The following is a 14,034-nucleotide window of genomic DNA, read 5'->3' on the forward strand; positions in this document are numbered from 1 at the left end:
ATGTCCAAGTGAACACCGATAAAAGAAGCAGACAATCTGTTCTAACCTGTAATGTGAAGGTTTGTCTCCTTGACATGGTCCTGATGAATCCTGCTTCTTGATGCTCAAGGCATGTAAAGCCACAGATAAGCACTAACAGCTGTGTGCAAAGTAGTCAATAAACTTCCATCAGACTTTCCCTTCTGTTTAACTTTTATTAAAAGAGGTGCTAAGGTACTGTACTGTATGCAGTACATCATATTTATTACCAAAATTAACAAATATACAAAACTTATACATGTAATTTTCTTACATCCATTTATTGGTCTATAATACTGCATTTGTTCAAGTAGGTTATCTACAGTATGTAAACATCCCTTGGATTGACTTCACACAGATTAGGAAAGCCCATCTAACCCATGTACTTACCAAATATAACTTTTCCTTTTTTTTAAAATTTATTTGGCTTTCATTGGTAGAATCTAATCTTCACATTTGGCACATGGAAGAGACATCTACAGTGCAAAAGAGGCAGATTTTCTGGTTTTGTTCTGAGCAGTTTAGCAGAGTCATGGTTTTAAAGAGCTGAGAATAAATTTACACAAACTTGATAGGAGATGGATTAGTGTTAACACTTACAGATCAGCCATTAAACTAGAGCAGAAATTCAAAGCCTCTTCCCCAGCTCACTTGGCCAGGTGGAAAAAAAACCCTCAGCCTTCTTTCTAAAGGATTAAAAAAGGACTCTGTTAGCAACAGAGAGAGGAGGTTTAGTTTACAAAGAGCCCTCTGAGATTCCAGTTTCAATTTTCTGCTTTGTGGGATTTTTTTTTTCCTCTTGTTAGCAAGCAATTTTTTTTTCCTTTATAATGGGGGGAAAATAACCAGTGGGGAATCACTTTTCTATGCTGGCAATTTCTCAGTGAGTCAGAGATTACAGTTGGAGTTTACAGATCTTTGAACCCAGACATATAGAGCTCAGTAAGGTGCCGTGTACAAGGGGGAGAGAGAGAGAAGGAAGGAGGGAGAGAGAAAGAGAGTAATGTCATGATATTCCAGTCGTGGAGCTTTCCAATTTTTCTGTAAAAACCAGGAAAAGACTTTCTTCCTTCTGCTTCTCACTGTTTCAAAAATGTGACAATTTAACTGAGTAAAGCTGATGCAGAGAGACCTTCATTCACACCCTTCTTCCCATTCTCATCCAAGCACCGTATTGCTATTTTTTAGGAGGCCTCACCCACGTTCATGAGAATGAATCTGATGAGAATGGACCTAACCAGACACTGTTTCACAGGGAAACCCCTCTGCCATTCCGCCACCATTACCACAGAGCCCCGCTGCTGTCCGTGGCACCGTACATCTCGGCTAGCTTTTTGAAGCGCGGCCCCCAGTCCGTCAGGTAGTCGTAGCTCTGGTCTGAGTCTGTCGTCACCGACTGTAGGGAGCTGAGTGACTCCGCCACCGAGCCGTTCCCTTCAAACATGTACGTCTGGAGGGAGTCGAAGGGAGGTGCCCACAGGTCCATGTCAGCTTCATACAGCTTGGCGAGCACGTAGTTGTGGACGTTGTTGTCCATGACGCACGCCTGAGGCACGTATCGGGAGAGGCTCTCTATTTCAGGGAGCATGTCCTGCCGGTTTTTCACCACCAGCTGTGCCTCCCGTGGGTTCCACATGGCAGCAATATCAAAGGCCTCCGTGTCCTCCTCCCCGCCGCCCTCATCGTCGTACCTGACAATGTTCTCGTGGATGTTCTCCTCCTCGTCGATGATGTATGGCTGCTTCCGCTGGCGCCGCATGGAGAGGATGAGGAGCACCAGCACTGCAGGAGGCAACCGAGACACAGGGTGGTCAGTGAGGGGGCAGATCTTGCCAGGGCTTCAGGCTCTCCGCTGCCCTGTTTTCCCTCCATGAGCCCAGCCAGCCCCTTGGATTTAAAGAGCTGTGATGGGGTGCAGGTGGAGGGGTACAGAAATCCACCCCCCTCGGTCAAAATGAGTAGCTTAAGCTTCTGCTGATCTGTCTCTTTTGTCAGCTTAATTCTTAACTCTCGGTGACAGGACAAGTCTCTCCAGCGGTGCTTGCCAACGCACCACAGCAATACTTGAACTAGCCAGATCAGGTACCAGTAACGGTTCATCTGCAGCGGGACACAGCTCCGTAGAGATTATTTTTGCAGTCTGTTTTGGGGATGCCTCTTGGGCTGGGTGCTGCACCTGACATAGATGGATGGTGCTGAGGCACCATGGTGATAGGTCTGCCTACACAGCAAAATGCAGAGCTAGCTCCTTAGTCTGCTCCAAAGCATTTTTTTATCTATCTGCAAGGCACTGCCTTGGGCTGGGTAGACCTACTGTCAGTTGCTTGTCGCTATCGAGATGCAGATACTTCTTAGCATGGGGAGAAGCGGTCACACAGGCGCAAGAGGCCTTTACTATTGAAAATATGCCGTCACCTGGTGACTGTATTTCCAGGGCTAGCACTCAGCAAAGGTTTTGAATGCTGAAATTTTGGACTGAGGTATCTAGGGTCCTTTGCAGAATTGAGGCACTTTCAGAGAATTTTTCCTGTATCCTACTCCACTGCTCCTCAAACTGGATCCTCTGAAATTTAAGGGAATGTTTGTTTTGAACTAGTATCTCATGACTCAAGAAAGTGAAGGAGGGAACTGAAGTTCTTTTGAAACCAACAGAGGACAACATTGTCCCTTCCCTGGGCAAGGAAAGGATGAAATTTATTTGTGGAGACAGAACACATGCAAGATGCTCAGCCCCTTTAGAGCAGCACAGGCACCATTTAAATGTAGTGTCTCAAGGAAAAAGGATGGAGGTGGGGATATCTCCTGCCAAAGACAAGAGGTGGAACTGGTCTTACCAATCCTGTCTCCTGTGGGAGCATGTGATCAGAAACTGTTGAGGATGAGAAGGTAACCTGTCCCCAGCCACAGCTCTCATTACTTCCTCCTGGCATACCCTTTCCAGTAAAGTGGGCCATACGAGACACCCTAGCACTTTGGGGATCTGGCAGAAATACTTGCAGGCCATATTTTTCCCTCATTCCTACACCCCAGGGTCTGATGCCATATGCAGCTGACTACACCATCTGGTCCTTGATTTGGCCTTGTAGGTATGTGTGTGTCTACGTATAATATAAACATACACATAGATATGTGTCTGTGTGTTTGCGTCCTTCACCTTGGTAGATCAGCAACCCCCTGTCCAGAACCGAAGAGTTTGTTCTCTCCCAAGAAGGCGGCAAGGGTTTACCTAGCAGGACAAAGATGCAGGCAAGGATCGCAATGAGTGCCCCTCTGCTCAGGCTGACAGGGAGGACGTAGGCCTCTGCATTGCAGGACATCACCATGCCGTCATCATCGCAGCTGCACACGTGCACCGTCAGTGTGCCCGTGCTGCTCAGCACGGGGCGGCCGTTATCGCTGATCAGGATGGGGAGGTAAAAAGTGTTCTGCTCATGTTGTCTGAAGCCAGAGCGCCTTGTCAAAATCCACGCCGTATTGTCTAGGGGTAGAAAATAAATGGAGAGATCACCTTATGTGCAGAGCAAATATATTTAGCAGAGAAGGAAGGTTAAAAAAATCAGCCCTAGGCCCACATCCCTCTGTCTTCTCTCTTTTTTGCTTTGTTTTTTATCAGTTTGTCACTAATCAGCATTTGGCCTCTGCCTCCCCTATGCCAGTATCTTCTCAGGCCATAGCTCCAGACTTGCAAGGCATACACACCTTATGAGTTGCCTTTACCCCTTCTGACATAAAGTGCCCAGAGCAAAATCACAGCCTTCAGATTTAGCTAAAGGAGCTTTCAGAAGGCAAGGCAGAAAGGAACAGTTGAAGGCAACTTGTTGCGCCTCTTTCTTTTTCTTTGTTCATGCTCAGCAGCTTTTCTAGACCTTACTCTTAAGTGCTGCCACCATTTTGGAGATGTGAGTGTATAACCCTTGTGGACATGTTAAGGTTCTCTTTATGTTTTTGATGCATGGCCATCTGCTTGATGCGACAAGAAGACAAAAGGAAAAAAACCCAGCTTGCTATCCTAAAGTTGCAGAGTTGAAAATTTGCAACTAAACACTTTTCAGTGAAATACATGCAATTTCGTTCGCACTTTTGCCATTGAAAATAGTTGGAATGCTTCATGTCATCATTGTCAGAATTATTCTGCTTTGATTTGACCATCCTGCTTCATGTAGTGTGACCACTTGTTTTCTATAAGAACTTGAATCAAAATGAATCACAATGATGCTGCTGAAACAAAAGAGTAAGAAGGAGGGTGACCTAACAGCCAGTTCCCATTTCAAGGGAAATTCCCACCTTTGTGGCTTTTTCCTCCATATTCAGCATGTTTGTTAAAATGTCAGAATTTCCCAGCGGCATTTGAATCCCTCTCTACCCCCTCCCTCAAATTCCTCAGACTGTGCATCAAGTTTCCTAATCAGAAAGAAATTGAATTCAGTAATTTGTACTTCTCAATACCAAAGCAAAATCTTTGGAGATCAGTGATGATTTTGTGAGTGATGACTTTCCAAGCTTTTTGCCCTCAGAGACTTTTGGAAAGTGCAAGGCTGAATGTTTCCAATGTGATCTTGGGCCACCAGGGAGTCTAAAGGAACCTGCAGGAAAATTGTCCCTTCTTACAAACAGGTCTTTAAATCTTGGGCCAGCTAAGATAAATGGGGACCACAGGTACATTTTCTCTTTGGCAGACCTACAAGCCCTGACCCTGTGCAGTGATTCTGTGGGATTTTGGGGAGCTTCACACAGTTTCTTTTACTATTTAGTTTTGTTTCCTGTTCCCTTGGTTCAAAAGAGGTCACAGTCTGGCCATCTGCATCTCCAGGTTGTTTCTCCAGGTTGTTACCAATGTACATTTGGTATGCTTGGAAATGCAGGATGCCAATCAGCTGTTCCCAGGTGGATTGGCACAATGGAGCTGCTGCCTGGAAATTGCAAGAAACCTTCTGATCACAGGTAGACTGTAAAAAAAACCCTGAAATATCAACAAGGGATTGTTCCATTTCTTTATTATTTCCCTGTCAATTCGCTGCTTACATTTAAATCTTGGGTGATTTTCTCCAGTGCAGAGACTCAGTTTGCATGCATGTAAATCAGCTGTATTATCTATCTGCTGTAGTCTGAACATCAGAAATGATTTGATGGCTTTTAGGAGTGAAATCAGGGGTGTTATATACAGCCAGCTATATGGAATATATGCAAACTCAAGCTAGACTCACTAGACTTGCCTGCTAGACTTAAATTATGCTTCAAGTTCCATACTTTGTGCTGCAAATCTTATGGCATCAGACAGTACTGATGCCCACAAGTATTAAGATGTCAGGCTCCACAGTTCATGAGATTAGTTTGAATTTGTGACATGTTTTTAAAAGGAATCTCAAGGTTTTTTATTTCTTGCATGTCAATGACATTTCAAGCTTTTACTCTGAAAGAAAAAATTCTGAAGGGTGCGTGCATGTCTGTATGCAAATATATAGTGAAATTGTAGTGTCTCATTAAATGATGTGATCCCAAGAGCTGGAGCTTTGAGGAAAAACCACCACGTGCAAGATGACATTCCTGAAGTTGCTTAAAACTGATTATGCGTCAATGTGTACTGATTTCACCACCCTTTGATATGCCATGCAGCATTGCGTATGTGCAGCGGGTGTGGACAGACGTAGAAAATTTTCAGGAATGTGTCCCAAAATCTGATAGAGAGCAGCACCCTGAGGCTCCCGTGCTCCTGTGCAAGGGGTGTGCTGTGGATAGGAGCCCTTGCCTCCTGCAAACCTCCCCCTCCTCTCTCCTGGGGCACACGCATGTGCTTTCTCTCCCTCAGACTCTTTATGTGCCCTCTAGTATGTGCTCCCCAGCTATTGATACCACATCTTTTCATCACTGGGTCTGTTTTACCATAAGAAAAAGCAGCCCAAAGGGCAGAAAATGGCAAACTGCCTGCATTTATCCTGTGTCAATGGAAATGTCTGAGTCATCTTAACAGTGTAGTAATTTGGTTGCATTTCTCTTTCCTGGGTGAAAAACTCACTCTCTTTAAGCTGTCTAACAATAGAAGCCACAACTTCTATTCAGGTGACAGCAAACCTTCATTTTATGTGAAATTGCTCTTTGTGAGGGAAAAAGAATTAGCTATTCTGAGCTGGTCATACTTTGCCTGTAAAAGAAGTCACAGGCAGTGAACCTGACTGAAGCTGTGCAAAATCAGGTAGTGAGAGATCTCAAGTGTTTTTAACCGTAATTCTTTTTTTCAGGCCAAAACCAAGTTTTTATAATCAAATATTGAAAGATATATATGTATATTTTTTATTTTTTTTTGCTGTGATGTGCTGACCATATCATCCATGTCTTAAATGTTCTTGGTGATAAAATTCTCTTGATGACTCCTGGCATTACATTTCGGCCCTATTGTTTTGGTTTGCTTTGTACTAGGCAGGCATCCAAATCATCCCTAAAGAATCATGCTACCTGTTACTCTGCAACTGCAATACGTTGGTGCCAAAGCTTGTTCTGTGACTCATCAAAAGCCACGTGCTACTGCAGTGCGAAGGACGTGCTGGAATGTGATGCAGCATGGCAGAAACCAGAATACACAATTTTCTTCCAAATTTGATATCTGCTAAGCCCCAGCCATCAAGAGAAGAGGGCTTGTGAGGACACGAAAGCCCCATTATATTAAAAAAAAAAGCAAGCATGATAAGAATGCACAATATTTTTGCATCGCATCTTCGAGCACAGTGTCTTTGGCTTGCAGAGGGCTGGATGGTAGCACTTAGCTACAGCGCTGGGATACTGAAGATTGCAGCATGGCGGGTCCTGTGCCTGTGTGATCAGCAGGAGGTGAAAGCTGTATTTCCCGTGGGCATGCAGGCTGGTGTCTTCATGTGGTTTTGAGAGCAAGTCATGGAGCACCTCCTTCCCGCAGTCTTATGCCCTACTGGAAGTCATGTACCTCCACTGTGTAGGTCCCAAGCCTGATGTCAGAGCTAGCCACCGTTCTCACAAGAAAGTCTTGGTTTCTTTCTGTATGCTTCTGTACAAGAACTGTGGATGATTAGCCCAGAACTTCTGCTAGTTTTTAAAAACTAATTGTAATAATTATGAATAATTAGGAATAATATAAAGAAATATTTCACCAGCATTGCAAGAAAGAGCACAAGGAAGCAGGTGTTACAGACCACCAGCTTGAGGAAGGGGTCACATTTTTTCTTGGGGATTTTCAGCTCACTGCTTTTGCACTCTACCAAAGCGTGAGGTAGACCACAGTTTTAGGGAAGGAAGAAATAGCTAAAAATTTTCCTAGGACAAATTTAAACCCAAGGGGGAATACTGCCAAAGGCTTCCAGTGACAGGCCTGGTGATGGTATGACACTGATGCCTGCACCCATTAAAACGGCTACTCTCTTCATCAGTTCCTGGTACCCAAAGATGGAGGGCAGCAGTTAAAGGTCAACAGAAGATCATCTCAGAGTTTAATCTGGAAATGCAGCAAGCTTATTTTGTTGTTTATCCCATTCTTACAGAAAGCTTCTTTGCCAACTTTTTCCCAGCATAATCTCACCTAGATTCAGAAGAGGAGAAGATGGCTTGGCAATGCCCTACATCAGTAACCAAATAGATGGGAGACCCCAGCTCAGTCCCTTGCTTCATCACATATATCTTATATGGCCTTGGGAAGTTGTTTAGGCCCAGATCTTTGCAGATACTTACATGTCTATCTCCCACTGATTTTACTGAAGTCAAAAGGAACCAAGCATGTAAGAAGCTTAATTTCTCCGTCTATAAAGTGGAGAACAATAGGATTTCTCTGTCTGCCAGAGATATGTGGAGAATGAATAGACTGAAGAAGTTCTCAGAGACTAAAATGACAAGGGCCAAAGAAATATGTAAAACAGCTCATCAGAATGCAAACTGTGATCTATCTGTTGCTCAGTGTAAATCAAGGTTTTAATTGTTTCCAGGAAGGCTGCATATCTTGCAGTTTCTCTTACTACTGTGTTGGGCAACCAAGTAATCAGCACAATTGTTAATCTTAATAGTGCCTTCCCACAGCCTGGGAAGCACTGCTGTCTCGTGTTTACGTGCACAGGCTGTGACTAGCAAGGTGGATTATGTTTCCTGTCTTGCCACCCTGGACAGAGTATAGCTACCCTCTCTGTGATTAAGTCATATGATTTATAAAGTCCTTAGTGGTCCCTATATGAAAATATAAACATAAATTTTTGTTACTGAAATGACTACTGCACTCCAAATTGCTGAGGCAGTAAATTAATCCTTAATGTGCGTATTTCAAATAGTCGGTGGTTTGATTCTTAACATTTTCATTTCAAATTTGTAACCAATAGTACCCTAAGCTTCTTGTGATATATATCTCTGGAAAATGGTATTTTACAGAAAGCGGGAGGCACAGCCATTCAGTCACTGCTGTCACTATAAATTATCCCAAGTATGTCCTTAGACAGAAAAAGTGCATCTGATGCTAGGAATGTTGTGAGTTTCTTTTTTTAGAACAATGCCTTAAGGATGAAAAGAGCCTAGTTTGCCAAATGTTTTAGCAATAGTTGTGTTTTGTATGTTCACTTATTTTGGCAATATATATTAAAAAAATAAAGAAGAGGGAGAAAATGAGAGAGAGAGGGATAAAAATGTGAGAAATTGTGTGTGGAGGTTTCAGGGACACCATAAGAAAAAAAATGGTTTTGAGATGAAAACGCAACAGCATGCTGTGGAGGGCTCCAGACCCTGTAAGTAGTATCTTTTAAGGCATGTTTGGTTAGTGAAGGCAGGGGGCTTCTTTATTAGCCTCTATCTTGCTCTCTCATATGCCTGCAGAGGCATAGATGGGGCCTTATGGAAATAAGTGTGACAAGTCGGCATGTGTGGGAGCAGGGGGAAGGCACTCTGCTTGAGACAGATGCTCCAGGTCCCTTTTTCCCCATTTATTCTGGAATTACATGCTGATTTGTGGTACTCTGCACACTAAACTGAAATCCAGCCTCTTCATACTGACTTTCAAAGCTCTGCACAAGGTCACTCAAGGTTGTCCGCCTTTCCCAATGAGGGCTAGTATGGACTTGACCTTGGCACCGTTGTCTGCCCATGGAGATCCTCTATCAGCAGCAATCATGTGAAGGCCTGCCACAGTGGGGTTTTCCTGCAGTCTCCAAAACTACCAAAGCCTCCATGAAAGAAGCAAATTCCACTGGTTAGGACACTAACCAGCTAGTTAGCCACTGCTTTGCCATGAGTCTTCCCACTGGTGTTTTGGTTTCTACTTAGCACATCTTACACAGACTTTTAGCTATATACCCTAAGGCTCTGCATCTCCTCCCTCCCTCCTTTCCTTTCCTAGGGAAATGAGGATGTGCAAAAAGGAAGAAAAAAAGTGCTTGGGGGAAAAGACTGGAACAGTACAAGAACCTTCCCTTTCTGTGCCTGGGAGAAAACATGAAGACTACAAAAAAAAAGCAATGTAATCCCCTTCAGATTTGTCTCCTAGTTCTGGTTGCTATCCTACCTTTAAGGATCTCCTTTTGAACTAATGCAATTTCCACTCTGGTAATCTGAGATGCCTGCAGCCTGTCCACAAGACCTGAATTTGCACAAAACTTTGGCACATTTCCTCAAAGAAAAAGGGGCCTATTGCTAGAGAATATTTATAGAGAAGAAAATACCATATAACCTTCAAGTGTATTAAGTAATATGTCATTTTCTCACTGCCTTTAAGGAGCAGGTGTCACTTGGTATTATTTGAAATGGCAGTCTTATCACACACTGGAAGCCACAGCCTCTCAAGTCCAACTCAGGCATTAGAAATTAGAGTAGCTAACTGTCTGTGTCCACTCTGATTACCTTGATTGTCCCTTAGAGTAAAGTTGGGGTTGTTGGCTGCCTCCGGAGCCAGGCTGTAGTAGAAATGCTGACCCTCCTGTGGGTCGTCCCTGTCGATGGCGCTCACTGTCTGGATCAGCTACAGAACACAAGAACAAAACAGAAAAAGGTGAGAAGCAAAATATATATAATATGAATAAATAAACAGATAACATATATATTTATGTGTATAAATAAAAGAAACTGGATGATTTGAATAAAACTGTCTTGCTGAGGTACAAAAGATGAATCAAGAAGACACTCCAAACCTTGCAGGCTTCATTTATTTTGCTATGATCATGCAAATCACTTTTAAACAAAGGAGGAGATAGTCAGTTTGGTTCAAATAACAGTTACTTTTCTCCAATGTGTCCCTATCTTCTGTTGTGTGTTTCTTTTTTCTTTTGAGGGCCCAGGGTGCTCAGAAGATGCATTGTGCATTACAGAGCTTATAAGAAAGCCCATACTTATTTTCAGCTTCATTTTGCAGGTAGAAAAGGACTTCAGGTTGACTTAATTTTAAATCAATTAAATTCTTTCCAAGATGGCAGTGGAAAAGAAAGAAAGAAAAGGCAACCATGCAGACACTCTGCATAAGCAATAAATAACAACATGGAAAGCATCTAGGACAATGCTAAATCCAGAAAAAGATTTGTCACTTCAACTATAGAGGCTTGGTAAAGTAGGTCTAACAGCTTGAAGGACAGTGAGCTGTAGCTCTGTCTGAATAAATATTCTGACATCTTTTTAGACGAGGAAAAAACCTTCACCTGGATTTTTGCATTCAAAAGTTATTTTTGGATTCAAAGGCAAATGACAGACCCATAAAGTCTTATTTACCACCTTAAATCTGATTTCAGAACTTTTCAAAATTTGGCAACAGAATTTAGCTTTCTCCACTGAAGGAAGTAGTGTAAATTAGTGTGCATTTCTCAGAAAGCTTACTATTTAGGATACTCACCCTTCAAATCAGGAAAAAGGCTAGGCAATGATTTCTATTCCTTATGTTATTAAGGACCTCTGTAAATTAGTGAGATGAAATTATCCTCTATATGATAGTTGTGAGGACAGTTGTCCCAGCAGCGAGTAGCTATTTCATTCTGCTTCATGGCGAGCTGGGAGAAGCTTCAGCAAACACACAGTGATATTACTAAAATAATTTTTCCTTCACAGATCATGAGTGCTGTGCATATGTCTTTAAACTATGCTAGTCAGCTTTGCATTAGGAGACACGAGTCCCCACCGTGGACCCTGGGTGGTGAAGCACCAGGTCACCTCCCCATAAGTGATCAGCAGTAGAGCTTGCACCAGCTCCAGCAAGGGAGAGATCATGTCTATGTGACACAGACAGAACTTGTTCGAGGGCTTTGATGGGGTTTTGGAAGGGAGAGGAGCAAAGAGTCATCACTGCTTGCTTGCAGGTGCTGGTTTACAGTGTGTGGACCAGCAAGTCCTGTGTTGTCTGTGACTCTCTGTCATCTCCAGTTCACAGAAGAACAATTCAGTTTGTCACCCCTTTGAAGGTGATGTAGTACGTTACATCCAGCTCCCCTAAGTCCAGGAGTGCTTAAGGCTCTTATAAATAGGGTCTTTTAACAGTAACCCTTGTGTCACATGTGGGCTGGGCTGCCTCTGTGGCACTTCTCATAACTGTTCTCCTCTCTTTGTCACTGCTACAGGACGCAGCCTGCTGGCGCCTGCCCAAGGGAAGGCTTTATTTCAGCCATGAAGTGTATCGCACAGCGAGCTTGGAAACTGCTGCGGGAGTAAAAAGAGGTGCTATATACAACTCTAATCCCAGTGCGATGTGCTTGCCTTAGGAAAGCAGCAGACAGCTGCTGGCGAGAGTTCAGATGAAATGTGTGAGTCCTCTTTCCAACGCGCACCCTTTCTGGCACGCTGTCCCCGTGTAGGACAGCATCCCCTCCCCAGCCCCTAGCATTACTAACATTTCTCACCTGCCCTGCTTTGGCGTTTTCACAAACAAAAGCTTCATAAAACCTTGCAAACTCCGGTGCATTGTCGTTCACATCCAGGACTTTCACTGTCACGGAGACGCTGCCCACCTGTGAGGGGTTGTCTGGAAGGACGAGGCACAACGTAAAGAAAGGCAATGTATGGGAAGGTGCTTCTGCTCACTCTGCTCAAGAGGTAAAGCAGCTTTTTCACTACTGATTTGTGTTAAATGACATTTTACCATTGGGAACTGCATTGCTTGTGGGTTGTGTGACTCGGAGTGAAGTTGTAAATGCTGCTCTGTCTGTCCTGTCCACCTAATCACATCTTTGTCAAACAAATTCCTTGAAAGACTTTGACCTGGTTCAGTCCAATGAGACTATTTAGATAACAAAGGTTTTAGACAATGCCCCATAGTTTTTTTTATTTCCTCTTGTCTGGGCAATACTGTTTGTTAAGCCTTGGTGCTGGTGGCACGAATTAGGAAGGACTCTAAGGATAAGCTTGTTATTTAGAGATTGTTTAAAGTGGTAATTCTGCAGTCCAGCTATGTTTTTGCTCAGAATTTATGTTCCTTGAACTCAAAAATAGTGTCAAGTTTTTGATACTTTGTACAAGGGGGTTCAAAATGTAATAACACATGAAATTGTAGAGAAAAGTTTTCACTGAAGCTTAAAATTGCAATGAAAATTTTACATTCTGCATGACATCATTTGTGATATTTCTGTCCCACTGGTTCATTAGCTCTCTTTGCCAGTAAATCCAGACATCATTTCACATATCTTCACAGTTTCCAAACTAAGTGGCCACAGAATAACTTTTTCTTACTGTTTTTTTTTCTGCTCCAGAACATCTTTTTTCCTTTATTTAGTGATAAAATGAAACTCTAAGCAGAACCCCCCCCCCATTATTAAGAGGTCAGAAAAGGTACAAAAAGGTGAAAAAAAAAATTTGCAAGAAAATTCTTGAAAATTAGTATTCTCACCTTCTTTTCAGTCATAGTACTTCATGCATTTATCTCCAAATATATCTCCCTTTATAGCAAGAAATTATATGTTCATATAAACAACAGAGTATTTTCTTACACTCCAGAATTTTCTTAAAAGTTCAATGTACTGTATCCATAACATGTGTCACATTGTATCACTGAGATAATACTCTTAAACTATATTGTTTCTCCCTAATTTATAATTTAATCCTTCATCTTCCCACATATCCATACATATCTTGCTAACACACCTGTCATTGTGGCAGATGAATGTCTGCATTTACACTCTTAGTAATATGGATCTAACTTTTAAAACTAGGAGCTTTATTCAGGAGTGCACAACTGCAATGTTTTTGAAACTATTCAGTAAATTGAAATATTGTGCTGCACATGTACAGAGCAAAACTGGCAGAGGATCGATGGAGGATGAGTCAAAGGAAGACATGCCTTCGTATTGTGCTCACCCTTGAGTGCTGCTACAAGGGCAGCTTTTACACTCAACTGTGTATGTGGATTTACATGTAATTGCAATGGCCATCAGTGGCTGAAAATAAACTAGCATCAAATTAGATGGGGGTGAGATCCTGTCATGTCACCAACCCCTCTCACTACCTAAAAAAGGGGACAGGAAGGCATTGTGTGCTGGAACAGCCCACAGGTATGTGGCAGAGTCACCCTGACTCCTGTGAAATATTCTTTCTGCTAACTTCAAGTTGGCTGATTTGGTTTTGGGCAGGCTTCTCAAAACCTTTTTCCTCTCAAACTGTCCCATATCTCTGGTACAGCCTGGATGTGCAGGAAGCTCTCAGGCATGAGGAATGGCTCAGCTATTGGCAGCAAACTTCTGAAAAGCTGCTGCCCCTCAGTAGCTGAACTGAGATCCTGAGCAAAACCTATGTGGACCAAAGGGATTTCAGGTGAAGACTGGGTGAATCTTTCATTTTATTTGCTTATATACCCCAAGCTTCTTTAGGAAGCTCACATCTGTTAGTATTTCAAATTCAGATACATTTTTCATACTGACACTATGCAATGATCAGCATGTCCTTGTTCTCATAGCCTTGGTACATACCTGGCACAGATGAATCCTGAGCTGAGTTTTAGCTCATTGTAAAACCCCAAAGCATAATGAGTTCAGCATACTAGATAACCCCAAAACACTCTGGCTCAAATTATTTATGCAGCAAGCAGGTGGTGATGACATATACTTGCTGCTGAAC

The 14,034-nt window shown here is 42.7% G+C and overlaps 1 protein-coding gene across 1 annotated transcript in view; it reads right to left on the bottom strand.

Moving 5' to 3' along the window:
• Positions 1–227: 227 nt before the first annotated feature.
• The window catches only part of CDH20 (cadherin 20, type 2), a 24,839-nt gene continuing 11,032 nt past the window's right edge, over positions 228–14,034 (bottom strand). Inside the window, exons 5-8 of the mRNA XM_010290603.1 lie at positions 11,829–11,950; positions 9,853–9,970; positions 3,245–3,496; positions 228–1,800 (exon numbers count right to left, since the gene is read on the bottom strand). Coding sequence (XP_010288905.1) covers positions 1,301–1,800; positions 3,245–3,496; positions 9,853–9,970; positions 11,829–11,950 — 992 coding nt within the window. The 3' untranslated portion in view covers positions 228–1,300. The remainder of the gene's footprint in view (positions 1,801–3,244; positions 3,497–9,852; positions 9,971–11,828; positions 11,951–14,034) is intronic.

Source organism: Phaethon lepturus, unplaced genomic scaffold (assembly GCF_000687285.1).
Source record: "Phaethon lepturus isolate BGI_N335 unplaced genomic scaffold, ASM68728v1 scaffold43907, whole genome shotgun sequence".
NCBI classification, from domain to species: Eukaryota; Metazoa; Chordata; class Aves; order Phaethontiformes; family Phaethontidae; genus Phaethon; species Phaethon lepturus.